The sequence below is a fragment of the Cotesia glomerata genome, linkage group LG1, assembly GCF_020080835.1.
Source record: "Cotesia glomerata isolate CgM1 linkage group LG1, MPM_Cglom_v2.3, whole genome shotgun sequence".
Taxonomy (NCBI): domain Eukaryota; kingdom Metazoa; phylum Arthropoda; class Insecta; order Hymenoptera; family Braconidae; genus Cotesia; species Cotesia glomerata.
Genome location: NC_058158.1, coordinates 34,864,673 through 34,884,061, shown reverse-complemented (window position 1 = coordinate 34,884,061; position 19,389 = coordinate 34,864,673). Strand labels below are relative to the sequence as shown.

The 19,389-nt window shown below is 28.3% G+C and overlaps 1 protein-coding gene and 2 long non-coding RNA genes across 5 annotated transcripts in view; 2 read left to right on the top strand and 1 right to left on the bottom strand.

The window, feature by feature from the left end:
• LOC123274598 (DNA-directed RNA polymerases I, II, and III subunit RPABC3-like) overlaps nt 1-19,389 on the bottom strand; it is a 41,575-nt gene that overhangs the window by 18,290 nt on the left and 3,896 nt on the right. The window contains exons 1-4 of one of the 3 annotated variants that reach the window (XM_044742306.1): nt 15,913-15,996; nt 14,952-15,037; nt 9,496-9,579; nt 3,940-4,120 (exon numbers count right to left, since the gene is read on the bottom strand). In XM_044742306.1, coding sequence (XP_044598241.1) covers nt 3,940-4,120; nt 9,496-9,544 — 230 coding nt within the window. In that variant the 5' untranslated portion in view covers nt 9,545-9,579; nt 14,952-15,037; nt 15,913-15,996. Of the gene's footprint in view, nt 1-3,939; nt 4,121-9,495; nt 9,580-14,951; nt 15,038-15,912; nt 16,382-19,389 lie in introns of those variants that run through there. The other 2 variants (XM_044742289.1, XM_044742298.1) reach the window with 2 other exon arrangements.
• Nucleotides 8,126-9,093, top strand: LOC123274622. The gene is made up of 2 exons (XR_006511536.1): nt 8,126-8,737; nt 8,824-9,093. It is a non-coding gene; the product is annotated as an uncharacterized LOC123274622 (long non-coding RNA).
• On the top strand, nt 14,390-15,112 carry LOC123274618. The gene is made up of 2 exons (XR_006511535.1): nt 14,390-14,591; nt 14,715-15,112. It is a non-coding gene; the product is annotated as an uncharacterized LOC123274618 (long non-coding RNA).

Sequence of the window (19,389 nt, the reverse complement as noted above, 5' to 3'; positions counted from 1 at the left end):
TCTCTAGTTGGAGCTAAAAGGATTCAGCTGTTGGTAAACTAAGCTAATGTAACCTAAATTTCTCTACTTTGTGTTATATATTGCTATGCACTTACATTGTCTTCAAACACCCAAGCTCAGACGATCTTCCCTTCTAAATTAAACTTTTTTGTCGTTACTCCGGTGATATAAGCAGTAAACGTCTTAGGTCTTACACTTAGGCCTTTAAAGATAAACTTTTCATAATTTTTATTGCTAGTTCACATTATATCACTTCAAGGGAATCTGGTTAGCCTAAATTTACTGGGCAAACACAATTAGAGTAAAAACTCGATCTATAAAATGTTTTTTTTAGGCTGGGCATTTTTGTTAGACTTTAATTGCGCTTTTTTAAATTCATAGGCACGTACGAATTGTTTTAATTGTAATTTTCAATTTTTTATAGTCATAATTATTTATTTTATAAAATTAAAATTTGGTAATTATTTACAAGTGGGTCAAAATTATTTTTGGCCATAAAAAATTGATTAATTGATGGATCATAATAATTTTTTTTTAATTCTTTGTTTTTACGGCGAATTTATGGTGTTGATATCAAAAATATCAAAAAATTAATATTTCAATTGAAAAATCATTTATAAAAGCTGGAAAAAAATTTGGCTCTCATGTTTTTGGATAAAATTTCTGTTTTATCTTTTTTTGATGTATTTTTTTTTTTTTTTTGAAAAGTACACAGAAAAAAAATTTTACTTGAACCAAGTAAATAATTTTGAAGAATTTCATCTTCTTGATTTGAATAGAAAAATTCTTAAACTAAATTTTACTTATTTTAAGAATTTTTCATCTTGATTCAAGACAAAGAAACTCTTAAAAATTATTTACTTGGTTTAAGAATCTTTCTCTTGATTCAAGTTAATTTTTTTTTCAGTATACATAAAAAAATAAACAATTAAAAAACCAAGTTAAATATCACAATTTTCTAAAAAATTTATAAATTTATTTGAAAATTTTTTAAAATTGTGATAAACTTTTTTTTTTTAATTGTTTATTTTTTATGTATTTAAAAAAAATTTATCAATAAAATCAAATAGAAATTTCGTTCACAAAAATGAAAATTAAAATTTTTGACCCTACTTGTAAATATTTACCCAAAATTTAAATTTATTAAACCGATATATAAATCAACAAGTTATAGCTGTTAAGCAAAAATTCAAGAATGAAAGAATTATTTAAATTAAATTTACTAAAAGTTTTTATGATTATCTAATTTTTGTAAAATAATAAAATAATTAAAAAATGTCTGAATCAAGTCTAGCGTAAAACTTTATCTATAATAGTAAAAACCGTAAAATGTAATCTATAAATAGAAGTGAATGATTGTAGCGTAAAAAAAATGATAAGCCGTGAATATAATTCTATCTTTAGAAAAGTGAATTAAAATAATAGAGAAACCGTATTTTGAATCCGGATCAAGTTTATTGTAAAGATTCCCAGCATTCCCAGAAATTTCAGGTGCTTTTGACACAAAACGTTTACTGCATTCTTACAATTTGTTATTGTGTCCATTTAATTCCCCCTGAATAAACAAAATTTTTACCTACCATCAAACAGTTACAATCATAATTTAAAATACAGAACAATAAATTATAATAATAACAATAACAAGTAACTAAATAAGACAATTATTTGAACGGCCTTTGAATAATTACATAACATCTAAAAATAAATTGAATAGAAAATACTGCAGGGTTGCGATAACGACTTTGTATAAACGTCGAACAACTGACAAAGATATTTTTTCCATGTCGTTTATTTTCAGAAATAACTCGACTCGCTTCCGGCCAACAATACCGTCTGGATATTTTTTCTCGAGTGGTTGCCTCTAACTTCTCTGTTCCCTTTTTTTTAAAATTAATTAACGTGATAATTGGATGTTTAAAGTTATTAAACGGTCTGCGATTGGTAGCTCGAGATAAAGCGTATGAACCGCGTAAGTAGGACTGCCATTGGTTCCAATCCGGTGTCGAGGATGGCGGAAGGTCCAAGCACATAAAGGGGTTGCCATGGATTAGCCACATTCATCCTGTTTCTGTACGCCAGGAGCACAAGTACCAGCACATTCCATCGAGTCCTTGATCAATAATTCATTACCGGCTGTCACGCCCCCATAAATCCTTGCAACCAGTAAACTACCATCGCTCCACGGGTTCCTGGATTATTTAAAGCTCCCGCCCATTTCACTCATCTCTTGCTCTTATTTTACATCCATTACCACTTTTTCTTTTTTGTTTCTGTTATATGAACTACTCTTGATCAGCTTACTCGTTAAGCTTTCTCTGTACCGCTAATTAACAATTTTCAAACAGACAGCTAGGGAAAATATTCATTTCTTCATTAGTATCACCATTTGTATTCTTCATTTTATTAATTTTAAAATATTGGACTTATAACTGCCGATACAAGCGAAAACGTTGATAACGCACTCGGAAAACTGAGATACCACCAGCTGTGTTCACCCGCTTCATTACCTACCGAGTGAACGCAGAGTGGCTCCCTGTTCTCCGATAGCGACCATTTAATTTAATTCAAACAATTATTTTATTCTCCAAGCAATTAATTCAATAAATTCACTCTTTTTTAATTTATTTCTTCTTTAATTAATTCAATTTATCACTCACTCGCACAGTTGATAGTCAGAATCACCAAAATGGTCGATTCAAACTAAAAGATTTTTCTGTTAATCCCGGGAATCCTAGACACCGTCAAGTGCTGCCCTCTTTTCGGTAAAAAATATTTTACAGCCGGTATTGATGGATTTGATTTAAAATTTAATTTTTACTTTTTTAAAATAAATAATTCATTTTATTAAGGAGGGCTTACACTTTTTTCTTGCCATCTATTGGTCAAACGGAAGTATCTCTGTCATACTTGTACAACAAATCGATGGCTTTCTGACGCAACCTCGTATCTCAAAAATGACGATTTTGAAAACGAGGTGAAAAATAGCTTATAGAAAATTAATATTCATCGAAAAACAATATTTATCAATTGTATTTTCTAAAAATACTATCGGATTTATTATTAATCTGGTTAATATTTTTTTTCAGTAACGCGTTTATAATTAATTATTAATTTTTCAGTTGAACCTTTTCATCTTAAAAAATCGAGATACGTGGTTGCGTTAGAAAACCCTCGAAATGGAATCTTAAAAACCATTTTTTACATAAATAAATGAAAATTTTCAAAAAAAGCGCTTTGCTCTTTGATACACAGAAAAAGAAATGTTCTAGAATCAAGTTCTTAATTTTGAAGAACTTCATTTTCTTGATTTGAATAAAAAAATTCTTAAACTAAGAAATTTTTACTTGGTTTAAGTAAATTTTGATTCAAGAATTTTTCTCTTGAATCAAGTTAATTTTTTTTTCATAGATAATTTGATTATCCATCGAAGATCAAAGCATTTTTTTTTAAATTATATTTTATACATGAACAAAACATGTTTGAAAATTAACTATCAACCGTTTTTAAAAAAAAAAAATTACCTATTGATCGCTGTTGTTATTTAATTTAAAATTTCTGATATATAGAAGTGATCTAAAGCAGATCTGAATGAATAAAAAGGTTCAATCAATTACTTTAGTCACTCGATAGGATTATCACCAGCGTAATCTTGATAAAATATATTGATTAATTCATGACCTACATCGGATGTTTTCATAAACCAGCTAAAACTTTATAGCAAAGTCTCATAAAGACGTTTTGTGATCTACGCTTTATATTTATAAAGAGTTATTACATTATATATTAATATGAGCTGTTAAATACAAAAGTTGATCGTGATTGAAACTCGAGTATATAATCAAATCGCGATAAGTCAGGAGGATCCAAGATTTGTTTGAATAATTAATTTATGTTTATATTAGTTATTAATTATTTATTAAAAAGTTTTCCGATACTTACAGTCGGCTGCCTGGCTCGTTGCTGAGATCATCTCCTTCGATGCGGTAAACTTTCCCGGACATTACGTATTCAAAACTGTCTGCTCTAGATCCTCCTTCTTGCTCAATAGCGTTCCAATCACCGCCATCGGGGTATCCATCTTCTCTCAGGGTGGTTGCGAGCACCAGCCGGAATTTATCACCTGAAAATAAAATATTTTATTAATATCGGTTTTATTTTTATTTAACTTGAATTATTACTTATAAAGTAAGACATTAAATTGAATCAATATTAAATTAATAGCTGTAATGGACTTTTATATATTCGAAAGAAGATTAATATTTTTATGGGAGCGTAAAAATAAAACTAAAAAATAATATAAATTTATCGCAAAGCCGGTACTGAAGTTTAAAGAGTCAAGACGAGGCGAAATGTATAAACTAAAAATAATAAAGTAACAAGAGAGTGAGTGATTGATCGTAAAAAAAAGGGAATTGGAGAATGTCGATGTTTTTCCGGATTCACGTATACTCGAATCTCTTGGCGCTCTTCCAATCCCGAATTGTCACGGTAAAAAAATTCTGAGACGAACTACGGAGTATAATAGGATAAAATATGAATGTAAGGTTTTTATTTTTTAAATAAAAATTTACGCGAAAAATTCTGAACTTGAAAAATTACACAGTAAAAAATTTTACGTCATTGCGTCAAAAAATTTAGTGTTAAAAATTTTTGTGTTAAATATTTAACACTTTTATGTGTAAATTTAACATTTATTCTGTTAAATCGACACAAAAAAGTGTTAAAAATTTTTGTGTTAAACATTTAACACTTTTATGTGTAAATTTAACATTTATTCTGCAATGAAGAATTTATTTGTACCAAAAAATATTTGCTAATAGTTAACAAATCATTTATTAGAGACGACTTTTTAGTATTAAATAAATATTTCTTAGTATTTAATAAATCTGATATTCATTTATTAAATATTAATAAATTTTTTAAATACTAAGAAATATTTATTAAGGACTAAAAAGTTGTCTCTATTAAATGATTTTTAAATATTAACAAATATTTTTAACTATAAACAAATCCTTCTATCAGTGTGTTAAATCAACACAAAAAAGTGTTAAAAATTTGTATGTTAAATATTTAACACTTTTATGTGTAAATTTAATATTTATTCTGTTAAATCAGTACAAAAAAGTGTTAAATATTTAATATAAAAATTTTTAACGCAAAATTTTTTACTGTGTATGAAATTAATTATAAAAATTGATATTTTTTAATTTTTAAATTTTAAAATAAAATTATAGATCATTAAAAAATAATATAGATAAAAGTTAAAAAAAGAAAAGTTACGACATACGTTATCTAATTTTCAGCGAACTGACAATTTATCTTTTCGCAAAACTGTAATTGGCATCTCAGAAAATTATAATTAAAAAGGATTACATATGTTGATCTAAACAATGCTGCTTTGTAAGTTCAAAAAAAAAAAGAAACAAACGTAATGTCATCTAAAAGAGAGTATTTATCTCGAGCTCTATTGCCAACAAACAACTCTTGTTCCCTCATTCACATTTCCTGAAGAAATAGACCTAATAGATACTCAGAATACGCGACCAGCCACTTATATTATGTTACATACTTAATAAAACACACTATAAGCAACACATTTGGCGTTAATACCGCTGAGGAAATGAATGAAATTATAGAATTTATGCAACATGTGTTATAAATAAATTATTGCTAATCATTTACTTATTCTATTTCTCAAGACAAATTCATTTTTAACGTCGTTATTATTAATAAGATAGATAAGAATAATCTTCTTGTTCATTTCCTTCCATCACGTATCAAATCACCTCATATTTTTTTATAGATACTAATTATTATGAAAATTCAAAAGATGTACGACGCAGTTTGATGGCGTGAGTCTTAAATGTAACCGCACGTCGCTCCCTCTTAGACACTGCTTACAGATATCTCTGTCGCTCACAATATTGTACATTATATTGGATTCTATCTGTGTACATATATCTAATATTGCTAACATCGCATAGCGGAAAAGACAACGACAATGACGAGATTGTACTAGATATGTATGTCTATGTATATCGCAGAATACATAACAGACTCTGGACCGAATTCACCCGAACATTAGCGACGACATCGAGCTATCGATCGTTTTATATACATACACAACTCGGCACTGCTGTCATTCGATTTAAAGGACGTCACGACCTTGGTAATACTACCCTCTGTTTTTTCCTCCCACATTTTTATTTTAATTGCTACTGCAAGTGCTTTTTTTTTAGATATTTATATCTTAAAAGGGTATTTTTATATTTTTTCTTTATTTTAGAGCAACTTAAAATTAATTTAAAAAAATAATAATAAAAAAATTTTTTTAAATGACAATTTAATTCACAAAAAATTTTTAAATAAATTTTATTAATTAAAAGAAGAAATAAATAATAATATTTAAAAAATGGCTAATTTAATTTATAAAAAATTTAAAAATAAATTTTGTTAACTAAAAGAAGAAATAAACAATAAAATATTTAAAAAATTGCTAATTTACAAATAATTTAAAAATTAATTAATTAAAAGAAGAAATAAATAACAATAAAATATTAAAAAAAAATTGCTAATTTAAATTACAAAGAATTTAAAAATTAATTAATTAAAAAAAGAAATAAATAACAATAAAATATTTTTAAAAAATCGCTAATATAATTTGCAAAGAATTAAAAAAAATTTAATTTGATTAATTAAAAGAAAAAATGAATAATAATAAAGTTTATAAAAAAAAATGACATTAATTAAAATGAGAGATAATTTAAAAAATAAACTTGATTAATTAAAAGAAGAAATAAAATAAAAAAGAAGAAATGAATTAATTGAAAGTAAAGTAAGTAGTATAAATAAATAATGTATCGACTCACGTACATATGAAGTAACATAAGTAGTATTATATTATATGTTTTATTATATTATGAAGAAGAAAATAACTAGCGCGGTTTGAGAGAGCAAGCCGGAGGCCGGAGCGACTCTAGTGGCCAACAGCGAGTCGTACCAGCTTTGACCTTGGCATTGAACTTGCGGTAGCGGGAGAGAAGAGCCCACGGCTCGGGTAGCGGGTAGTTATACGCGGTTAGAGGCGCGCCTGGTGGGGGCGGATAGTTGTGAGCAAGTCGGCACCGTGAGTGTGCAGGGAACACGCTGAGCTGGTGTGCATCTCCTTGAGTAGGGATGGTGGCCAGGGGTAAGAGGGGAGTGAGGAAAGGGTTGCGTCACCTCGCGCAAGCCTGAACCGCCACGCGTCAATACAGCGGCCTAGCCCATGACTTTATAACCTTCGTCGTTTTGCCCATCGTATCGTGCATTTGTTGGGTATATGTAGATACCAGATATGTTTATGTATATGTACTCCATTATGTACACTTTTCTTAATACTCAAAACGCTAAACGGGTTTCTGAAGACGTGGGTGAAATCGGGGGATTAATTGATTTTTTTAATTATTTTAAAGTGATTGATAATGATTTATATTTTAATTTTTTTAATTCAATTACAAGTGTTAATTAGGGATTTATGTATTTGTTTTTAATTTATCTGGGATTTAATATTGAAAAATTTTGAAATTTTAGAGTTTGTTTAAGCTATTTTGTTAATTAATTTATGAGTTTATTTTTAATTAATTTTTTATTTAAATAACGATATTGAGAAATTTTATCGAATAAATTAAATTAAAAATTATAATTTTTTCATTTGATGAATGCTACGTTAATCATAAATTAATATAATCATTTTTATAAAAGTAAAATTTTTTTTTTTCAATATCAAACCTTTTATAGAAATTTTTTTTTTTTTTTTTTCATTTAAAATATATGGAAATTCATGTCTTGATATTTTTTCATTCATTATTTCTAGGATTTCCTAAATTATTCTAAAACGCGTCTGAGTATTTAATTTTGAGATGTCTTGAATAAATCACTAAAAAATGTAATTTTAAAAAGAAAAATTTTAAAATTACTTATAAAATTCCAAATCTAAAAATTAAAAAAAAATACTCCAAAATATTAAAATAATTTTTTTAAAAACAACTTTTACATTACGTAAGAATTTCACAATAATACTTCATGAATCACAATAAATATTTCCATTAAAATAATTAAATTTTTCTAATTAAAATCCCAAGAGTTACATCCCAAGATTAAAACTCTTCCATTTACACAAAACTAAGCCGTACGAGTTTTTTTCAATGAAACATTTCAATTTTCCTTTCAAGACTAAAATAATAGAATTAAAAAATTATTTTTAGACTAAAAATTGAAAAATCTGTATTTATATATAAAAAAAATAAAGAATAATTGCGTAGAACAAGCAAGGGGAAGAGGATAAGAAATACCGGTGATTTGTATGAATGAAGACGTAGTTGTTGGTTTGGTAGGAACTGGGTCGATGGTTCTATGGGGGACGGGTTTCTTACCACGATATAGTGGGGGTAAAAATACGCGGAAGAATACGTAACACCTGCTATCAGCTATATACACTATTTTTTAATATATACGTCGTAGACGGAAGAAGCCTTTGAATTCCTATCTGCGTAGGGGAAAAATAAAAACACCGCGTGACTGTTTTCGAGTCTTGCACACAATATATAACCCATGTAAAAATATATGTGTATGAATTAATATGAGAGTCTTATTATAGTATATACAGCTATTTTTTTCTATTTTGTATATACAAGGAGAGTTATCGCGTGCAGCTTAACTACCAAGCACACAAGCTCCCGGCGACCTTGACTGTGAAGTAATTGTTATATTTTACGTCTAAAAAGTTTAATTGTTATGAATTTAATTGTATTTATGTATAGTTAATGATTTAATGAATTTAAGGTGTCACTCGGCGAGTGACTGACGTATTATGACTGTAATTGGGAGACCAGCATGCAGGGTAATGAGCACGTGGTGACATATGAGATGACCAGTAGTAGTGATATGACATCGTAAGACTATCGATCGTTAATTTCCGCATGGAAGTCGTCATCAAAGGTGTAAACAAACATTACGACGTTTTGAAATATAAGCCGACTAGTATCGTATAAATTTTAATTTGCGTGTACTAATAATATCACTAGTATTTATTAAAGTGACTGGTTTATGCTATCTAAGGTAATATTATTTTAACCTTCGTTCTTAATGCGAGCAATTATTTAACAATTTGCTAATAGAGATAATTATCGAAGGTCGATGTAATATTTCATTTATTTTGGAGTTGATAATTGCACAGTAAAAAATTTTGCGTCAAAGAAATTTTTTTGTTAAATATTTAACACTTTTATGTATAAATTTAACATTTAAATGTTAAATATTTAATATAAAAATTTTTTGACGCAATGAAGCAAAATTTTTTACTGTGTTAAATATTTTTTTTTTAAATAACATAAAATGTGTACATACAGATTATTTATTAATTTACTATTTAAAATATTATTTTAAATGTGTTAATTCACCGAGATGAATAAGACGGAGAATAGAAAACTAGATATAGATGAATATATGACTCACCGAGTTCCATTGGATAAAGCCAGCTGTTGATGTCGAGAATGAGGTCCATCTTAAAGGACTCAGATTCACAGTGCAGACGACTGACTGTAACAAATAGAAAAAAAAAATACGTGACATATTAATGACTTTTATTTACATTTAATGATCACTGAAAGACGGATTATTATTTTTTTCTTAAGCACCAATGCATAAAAGTTAAAATATTAGTATTTTATTTAAACTGATGAGTCATTTAGAATTATATTCATTTTCCAGTTATTTATTGTGCAATTTGAATAATTGCTGTTGTTTCAATCATTGTTATTGGTATGTAAATGAATTTCTACTCGCGAGTTTCAAGTAATAAAAAATATATATTATTTTATTGGTATATACCAGGCTAGTCCACGTAGTCAAATGACGTAAGTTCTTAATATATAATATATAAATTATATTTGAGGAAAAAAAATATAAAACCAGGCGATACTTAAAAAAGTATAACACTTAAAAGTATAGTTACAATAAATTAAGCGATAAAAAATATATGTTTTAATGGAAATAATATTATACGACTGACCATATGTTACTAAGGTGACCTTGAGGCTGCACAAGAACTAACTCTGCTGAACGGACAGTATGCACACGGCTGCATAATTATCTTCGGTGATAATTAATAATACCAATGCTAATAATTTACTTTTTTTCATTTTATATTTAATTTAAATGTTTGAGTTTTAACAGAGCAACCAAGCGATAAGTCACGATTATGAACATTGTGACGAGTATCTACAGCTGCCTCGCGGTTGAGTATTTCCTTGGGACCGGGTCCTCCCACCCGGAGTGAAATGTTCGCCCACGCACACCCGCAACCCTTGGGAGAGACGGCGCACGCCGGACAACTCAAAGGGTAGGAGGACGTAGAGGGAACTACTGATGCACTTACCCCTCTAACTATTCCTATTACTCAATATCCCATACTCATAATAGTAATAATAATGATAATAATTTGTCGACAAGAAAAAAATATGGCACGGAATTAATTATTATTTTATTTAATAATAATATTTGAAGGTTTTTAGCGACACGTGTACGGTGAATTATTTAAAAACTTTGGATAGATAAATGAAAATAAATAACTCGGGTGAATGCAATGTCAAGCATTTACTGAGTGAGAAAAAGAGTAGAAGAGAAAGAATAAAAAGTTTAAATAAAATAAAAGTGGCCAAATCTCAGCGGGATTTATAAAAAAAAAATTTAAAACCTTTTTTTAACCAGCGGAGAATGCGAGAGGTATTCTTAATCTAGGATTGTAAAAATAGAGGTGGAAAATTTTCAGGGACAATCAATTTATATAGAGTAAGAGTTAAAGTATATATAGAGCATGGAGTGAAAATGAATGATATATAATGATAATAATGATAATAATATTAATAACAAAGTGAGTGAGAGTGCGCGGGATATTCAGTGTATCAGAACTGCGCAGTGGCTGTATCCGTTATCGACCGGTTGGCTGGCGCTATAAATACTGGGCACCAGGTTCTCATGGTACACCCCCGTTATCCCTCAACCGGGTACCGACGAAGCGAATCCGTCCCCCGGCCTGCAATCTAATGTCGAACGCCCACTCACTCAATCCTCCCTTTCATCCCTCGCATCCTCATCTTTATCCTCATCCTCATCCTCATCCCACGCCTCCACCCACTAGATTACTATTACTATTATACATCCCCCTGGCGCTTTGCTCGCGCACTCGCGGTCTCATTCGCTCGTGCTGCCTCCCGGCCATCCCAGGTAACTCGCGGGGTGGAAAACCTTGACCTTCAACTAACTATCAAGGGGAAGTGGACTACGTTGGTGCTATGAATATATATACTGCACTTTACTTTTGTTACAAAGGTCCGATTCTCATCCCAACTGGCTACTTTTAAAAAATAATTCTACATTTCGCTTTGCGCTGCTCACTAGCTGGAGGGCTAAAAATAAAAATACTAAAGCTTAGATTTTCAAAAAATTAATTGAAATAAAATTATTATTATTTTAAATTTTAAAAATTTTATGATGACATAAAAGTTAGCAGTCACTTCACAATTTTTTAATTTTTTTTAACAAACAAATTTGTTCTAAAAAATTGCATTTTTTATTTATTAAAATTTTTACAAGTCCATTTTTTTTAATAATTTTTTTTTTGCCATAATTTATTTATTAAAGAAAATTAAAAAAATTGTGAAGTGACAGGTAAATTTGATGTCATATTTTATGGTATTAAAGTTAGCTGTCACTTGGCCATTTTTTAATTTTTTTTAACAAACAAATTTGTTCTAAAAAATTATTTTCTAAAATTTGAATTTTTTTTAATTTTTACTTATCAATTTTTTTTTATAATTTTTTTTTCCGTAACTTATTTGTTACAAAAATTATTAAATATCTGCTAAATTAATTTTTATTAAAGTTAGCTGTCACGACTATTTTTTAATTTTATTAAATAAATTTGCTCCGAAAAATTATTTTAAAAAAATTGCATTTTTAATTAATTAAAATTTCTAAATGTCAATTTTTTTTACAGCAATTTATTTCCTAAAAAAATTTTTAAATATCTGCTAAATTAATTTTTATTAAAGTTAGCTGTCACTTGACCATTTTTAATTTTTTTAAACAAACAAATTTACTCCAAAAAATAATTTTTAATTAATTAAAATTTCTAAATGTCATTTTGTTTTTGCAGTAATTTATTTCTCAAAAAATTTTTAAGTATCTGCTACTTAAATTTTCATAAAAATTTTTTATCCTAAAAATCTTACTCCATAATTAAAATAATATAAAAAATAAACTCTAAAAGTTTAGGCAGGCTGTAATGCCTCTGAGGAGATTCTGCGGTGGTTCCGACAACTTTATTAACCCATTGACCGAATTCGACGGTAGTGCGTTAACGTTGTATTGGCACAACTAGTCTGTAGTGTCGAGGGGAGCTATATAGCAAGTAAGGAGTAACGGAAGTAAGTGATTGCCGTCGAATAAATAAATACGCTCAAAAAATTAAGACTTTAAATCAATAAAATGAAATTTAAATTATAAAGCGAATAAATATTCACCTTCGGGTAAAGTTTACCGAGTTCGTAAAACCGACCCGTATTGAATACACGTCAATCCCTCCGGATATTTAATATTTAATCGGATTTAACTAATATGCTTTCGCTAAAAATTATCGACACTTTCAAGATTAATTAATATTATTTAAATATTGATTTATTGACTCACATTAATTTTTATTAACTATTAGTTTTTTTTTTATTTCATGCTCTACTTAAAGACATAAAAAATTTAAATTGTCAATATCAAGTATCTACCGTAGTAACTTTCAGCAGTCGCGTGTCAACTCGACCTAGCAAATATTTTTATCGCTTAATATTTCAATATTTTTATACAAAAATTCTAAATAATAAAAGTTTAAATTTCAATTAAAATTTTTTTTCTTCAAAAATTAAAAAATACAATCTATGTTTGCTGGTTGGAGATTGAAACAATTTGTTGTGTAATTACAGACTGGATTAAACAACCGAGCTGTATAATTAACTAATTCTAAAGCAAGTCCATTGCAGATGGAGTAAAACCAACAAACTGACGTCTATCGCAGTATTAATTTTATTTTTTAGTAGAATTACGCAACAAAATAATTCTAATACAAAAGTATAAAATTTAAAAATGAATAAATATTATAAATAATAAATTAAAATATTTATTAGCATGACTCGGAATAATTAAACGTTTGAAATTATAATTTTAAAAATAAATAGATAACATTATCTCTTTTTATCAAGTTCATTTAAAAAATTGCAGTTTATTGAAGCAAACTTTTCTCTAGCTTGGAGTTTTACTCCAAAAAAATTAAAATTAAATATTTTAATTAATTATAAACTTTTAATTTAGTGATAAAGCACGAGTAATAAATTTTTTTATTGATATTAATTTAAAAAAATAAAATAAAATTTGTTAAAAGTTATAATGACTGACGGCTAAAATTCGTGTATGCGAATAAATTAGAAGGATTTATGTAACCGCTAAAGAAATAACTGTCGATTTAAAAGTTTAATAAAAAAAAAAATATGCCAAAAGTAGTCAGTACTTTAAAAGCGGGAACTTGCGTAACATTTAATACAAGGTCACGCTGCAGCACCAAACGATAATTCATTCTTATCTCCGTTATCGGACGCAGTTGTGAGCGCTCGACCGTGTCTCGTAACCAAGAGCAACGCAGTGTGTATCAAAAAAAGCATACGCTACTAAATTACCATATGCGACAATACAAAAATATTTAACGAATTAATATCTACTTAACGCCCTCAATTAAGCCGAAATAAATTTAATTACCGGCAAATGACTATTGATTATTATTTATTATCTTTATCTGGACTAATTAAAAACAAGAAATTGTTTAAAAAAGCTGATAAAAGTAGAATTAAAAATACACGAAATTGAAACAATAAAAAAAAAGCAACAGCGTCGGCCACGTGATGATTCATTTAGTTAGAAACTACTTTATCTCCGTTTTACGAGCGTTATTTATTTCGTGACCGATTTAAACAATACACACAACATAACAGCAACCAACAAAATAACTCTTATTGTATCAGCAGCAGGCATAGTATAAAGAGACACCAGTTAAAAAAAATCCTTGTAAAGTATCGAGACAATGTGGTTAAAAAATAACAATAGCTTGAGTAAAATAATAATAAAAATAATTTTTAGGTCCACTCTGGGATCTGATTGTCCATCGATATCTATTGAACAAAAGACATTATTCTTGGCGCATGATCGCGGTTTGTAGTCTCTAGAACCGCGTCTAACTTCTATCCACTACGTCGTTCATAATAAATATAAAATATAAAATATAAAATAAAAATAATAAATAAACATACTCGTAGTCACATCAAACGGCTTTAAAGATTAACAGATAAGCCAATGGTGTATGATATTGCATAGTGGATCGAGGATCATCGCGATTACCCGCGAAATCCAGTCACGATTCATACATAACATTTTTTTTCACTATTATATATTTTTTTTTTTGTTATGTTATGTACATCACACACTCACGAATATAATAATGAGGTGTAATGAAGGTGAGTAATGACAGTGGTCTCAAGTCTGAAATGATAAATTTTAACGTTTAGTATTTTATTTTATTTTTTTTTTTTGGAGTAGAATTATTTTTAAAAATAATATTTTTAGTTTTAATAATTCAGATAACCTGACAGTAAATAACTGTTAGTTATGAAGCAGATCGATAGTCTGGTGTGTTAAACCCCGAGCGAATTGCACATGCTTTATGACTAGACCTCCCGCGGGACCTATAAACCAATACTAACGCTCGTCTGGAAAGTCCAAGTTATTACTAAAATATTGCATTAATTAAATTAAAAATAAGAAGAAATGAAAATTGAGCTTATGGATTGTGAAGAAAATAAAATTGCGTACGGTACCTGTCGGAATCGACCCATCTTCTTGGACGCTCTTCCCCGAACTGTCTCTTCTCGGCTGAGCACTTTCGTCGAGTGTTACGAGGATTCTGAAGACGCAATTTGGCCAACGACGCACGCACGGAAAAAATATATAAAAACGAAGACGGAGGATGAGAAAGAGAAAGAAAATAAGAGCGGCGCTGCCGGATCTATACTACTATTAAATCTACCTTACTTTATATCGTATTTTTTATCATTGTATTTATTATTTACTAGTTTGAGGAGTGTTTTTATTATTGGTAAGAGTATTTTGAATTTTATTACTCCAAATTAAACAGCAGCCATCAGTTTTATTTACTAATTTAATTAATTATTCCGTATTTTTGAGTGTAATTTTTGTAAATATGCCAGCTGACATTTTTATTGGAGTTTTTTTAAAATAAATGTCATGTAATTTTTTTTAAACACAAATAATTAAAAAAATTTCTATTTTTTTTTTTTTAATAAAAAACAATTTTAAAAAAAATTAAAAGTAAAATTTTTTTAATAATTTTTTGAATAAAAAAAAATGAACAGCTAAATTTAGTTCTATAAAAATTTTTAAATGTAAGGTAATTTTTTTTTAACACAAATAAAAAAATTTCTGATTTTTTTTATAAAAAATAATTTAAAAAAAAATTAAAAGTAAAATTTTTTTAATAATTTTTTAAATAAAAAAAAATAAATAACAGCTAACTTCAGTTGTTTAAAATTTTTAAATGTCAGGTAATTTTTTTTAAACACAAATAAAAAAATTTCTGATTTTTTTTCAATATGAACAATTAAAAATTTTTTTAATAATTTTTTAAATAAAAAAAAATCAACAGCTAATTTTAGTTCTTTAAAAATTTAAAGATGCCTGCTGTTTAAAGTTTCGTAATATTTAACCACCCAATAAAATTATTTAACAATGTAAAATTAATAAAAGATATTAAATAATTACAGATTGAATAAATTGTCGAGGTAGCGCGGATGTATTGGGCGTTGACTGTGCGAAGACTCGACAAACACTGAGGAGTTTTGGGTTTCGGCTTCACTCTACCGGCTTGCCACGGCGAAAAACCCGCATATGTACACATATGATACTTAAAACGTGTACATGTGTGTTTATATTATGTATAATGTATAATGTGGTATAGTTTAAATGAGTGATAAAGACAGAGATATGGATTATGATGATACTGATGATGATGATGATGATGATGATGATGATGATGATGATGATGAAGATGAAGAAGAGCAGAGGTAATGTGGACAGAGAGCCAGATGAAGAGAATAAATACTACATATGTTATGTTATGTTATGTATATATAGGAGAATCGAGGAATAAAACGCGAAGACGATAGTCCCGGCTGCCTTGGCACTGACAGTGGCCCTCGCGCCTAGCAACACGAAGGCCGAACAGAACTGCTATGACGGTGAACAGCCAGAGCAGCACGGAACAGAAACCAGCCGGCTGTTCAACGTTGCCCCCTTCTACATCAGCTCCTATCAAACTCGCTACTCACTACTTATTTTAGCATGTATTACTTCGACGGACACATATGCACACATGTGCTTCCATCACTTTGATGCTTGCACTATTATGTTATGTGCTCTCTATCTTCTAATACGAAATATGGACGTTTATTTGAGACCAAACACACATTTATCTTCAGATATGTGCATTACACATGTAATATGTGTACTTGTAATTGTAACACTCGATTCAAGATTTCATTTCTTCTTTTTATCATTTGGGATTTTATTTCCTGGATGGAGATACTTGCAATCTGTAGATAGAATTACAATTTAATTCTGTAATTTTTGAAGATTAATTTTTATAAAAATATCAATTCAATTTGCTTAATTTTCTTTTGAGTTGTTTTGGAGCAAGAAGATATGGTAATTATTTATAAGTGAGGTTAACCCCATTTTGGGCCATAACTAAGTGAAAAATTAACATTTTCAAATTTATTTTTATTCAGTTTGTTTTTACGGTGCATTTATGATAGAAAAAGTCGTGAAAGAAAAAATAAAGATTTTAAGAGCTTTTTTGCCTTCAAAAATTGTAAAAAATTTTAGCTCAATAATTTTTATTAATTTTTTTATAATAAAAAAATTAAATATTAGGTTAAATTAGATTAAATAGAAAATATTTTAAATAATTTGACAAGAAAATATATAGTAATTATTTACAAGTGGGGTCAACCCCATTTTGGACCATAACTAGAAAAAAAATTAACATTTTCAAATTGTTTTTTGATTTTGTTTGTTTTTACGGCGCATTTATGATAATAAATGTCGTGAAAGAAAAAAAATAAAGATTTTGATAGCTTTTTTGGCCTTCAAAAGTTGGAAAAAATTTTGGCTCATGTTTTTGGATAAAATTTCTATTTATTGATTTTATGTACCGAAAAGTACATAAAAAAACGAACAATTAAAAAAAAAAAGTTGAATATCACAATTTTCTAAAAAATTTATAAATTTTTTTGAAAATTGTGATAATTAACTCTTTTTTTTAAATTACTCATTTTTTTATGCATTTAAAAAAAATATATCAATAAAATCAAATAGAAATTTCGTTCAAAAAATGAAAATTAAAATGGTTGACTCTACTTTTGAATATTTACCAAAGAAATTTTCTTGGGTCAAAAATATTAATTTTTCAATGAAGAATTTTTTCTATCTCAAATGGATATTTTTGTTTGGAATTTTTCTTACTTTCTTCTCCTCGCACAAAATCATCTAGTTGAGTCGCTCCACGAGAATTATATTCCCGCATATTTATTTTGGGCGACACTTTTTTTCAATATGAAAAAGTAGTAAAAAGTTTTAAAAACATCTGAAATGTTATCTTCTTTCCTTAAAATGAAAGGATAAACATATTTTATTTAAAAAGTGAAGAGTAGAAAGAGTAAATATATTTTATTTAAAAAAGTGAAGAGTAATTGAATAAAAATATTGAAAGAGTATTTATAAAAAAAAAATAAATTCACATTTCAGTTGTCAATCAACAATATTAAGAAGCAATAATAATAATTCATGACCTAGATTCGAAATGGGAGAGGAATACGCTCTAAAATTCTCTTGGCTTATCACTATATTAAATCAAAAGTCATTTCGAACGCGTAGCTGATATTAAATTTATAAACTTGCTTTTAATAATTAAATATAGGGATTAACAGCGAGAAGTATAATAATAAAATGTTCTTTATGATAAATTTACAACGTTATAATGAGTGTCGAGTGGAGCTCTCAGAGTTGTCTGAACGAATCAACGTCACTAGCTTTCACGGGCTTTTGCATTATTACCTTCTGAAAGTTCGCTATAGGCTACACTACATGTTAATATATTATATCTTACATCCTTTGTAAAATGTATACACCTAAAAGCAACTTCTACTCGGATAATTTTAAAAAACTTTGTCAACGACTTTGCCGTGCATATGTGTGCCATATAACACATGTACGTGTATTTTTTCATTGTAAAATTTTGCTTCAATCAACCCTATGTCCATCAGGACCGCCAAAACCGGCCTCAGCACCCTTCGTTGTATTTTATTATTATTTTACCCTTGTTGTGTTACCACGATGATGATGAAACGAGAAATGATTTTTCTCTCCCCAGTTCTCCCCCGTAACTGCCCCAGTTTTCTCACATGACTAGATCAATAATCTCATTTATAAATTCTCGAGTAATGCAATTTATTTGAGAAATATTTACTCTAGTGAAAATTCAAAGAAATATTCCGAAACTGTTTACATTATCATACATAGCTAAATATATTAAGCCGAGACTGAGAACAGAAACTAAATAAATCTATAGTTTTATTTAGAGAGAATAAATTTATCGTTGTACGTCACCTGCATGTTTCAGTAAAATTATTTTGTAAAAATCATACCGATCTACATCTAAAATCTTAAACGTCATTGCGCGGAATATAAAGACTTTTTCTGATATAAATACAATAGTCAATAGCAATGTATTATATATTACCACGGCAATAACGTACTTACGAGTATGTATGTCTTGTATTTGGACTATATATATTGTATCGAGATCGGTACACGTGTATAAGAAACCAGAATAATAAATAAATGGTAAAAAACATGGATCGAATTACGACACAAGCACGTGACTTGAAGCTCACGGTTCATGTTACCGTCGAGGATATTATTATGTTCCATTTGGTCTTATTTCTTCTTACATCTCTATCTATTTCTCTATTTCTTCCTTATTTGAGATAAATATAACCCGGGGGGTATCTAGTTGTTATCATTGTGGGATGTTCACGAAAACTAAAGACATTTTAATGACACTAACTACCTGAAAAATGTATCTTTATATTAGAAGAAGAAGAAAAGTATTTAAATTATTGTATAGTAAATTAAAAGAACAAATGTTTCTGCGGTAAACCATGACATTGATCGTTTTGG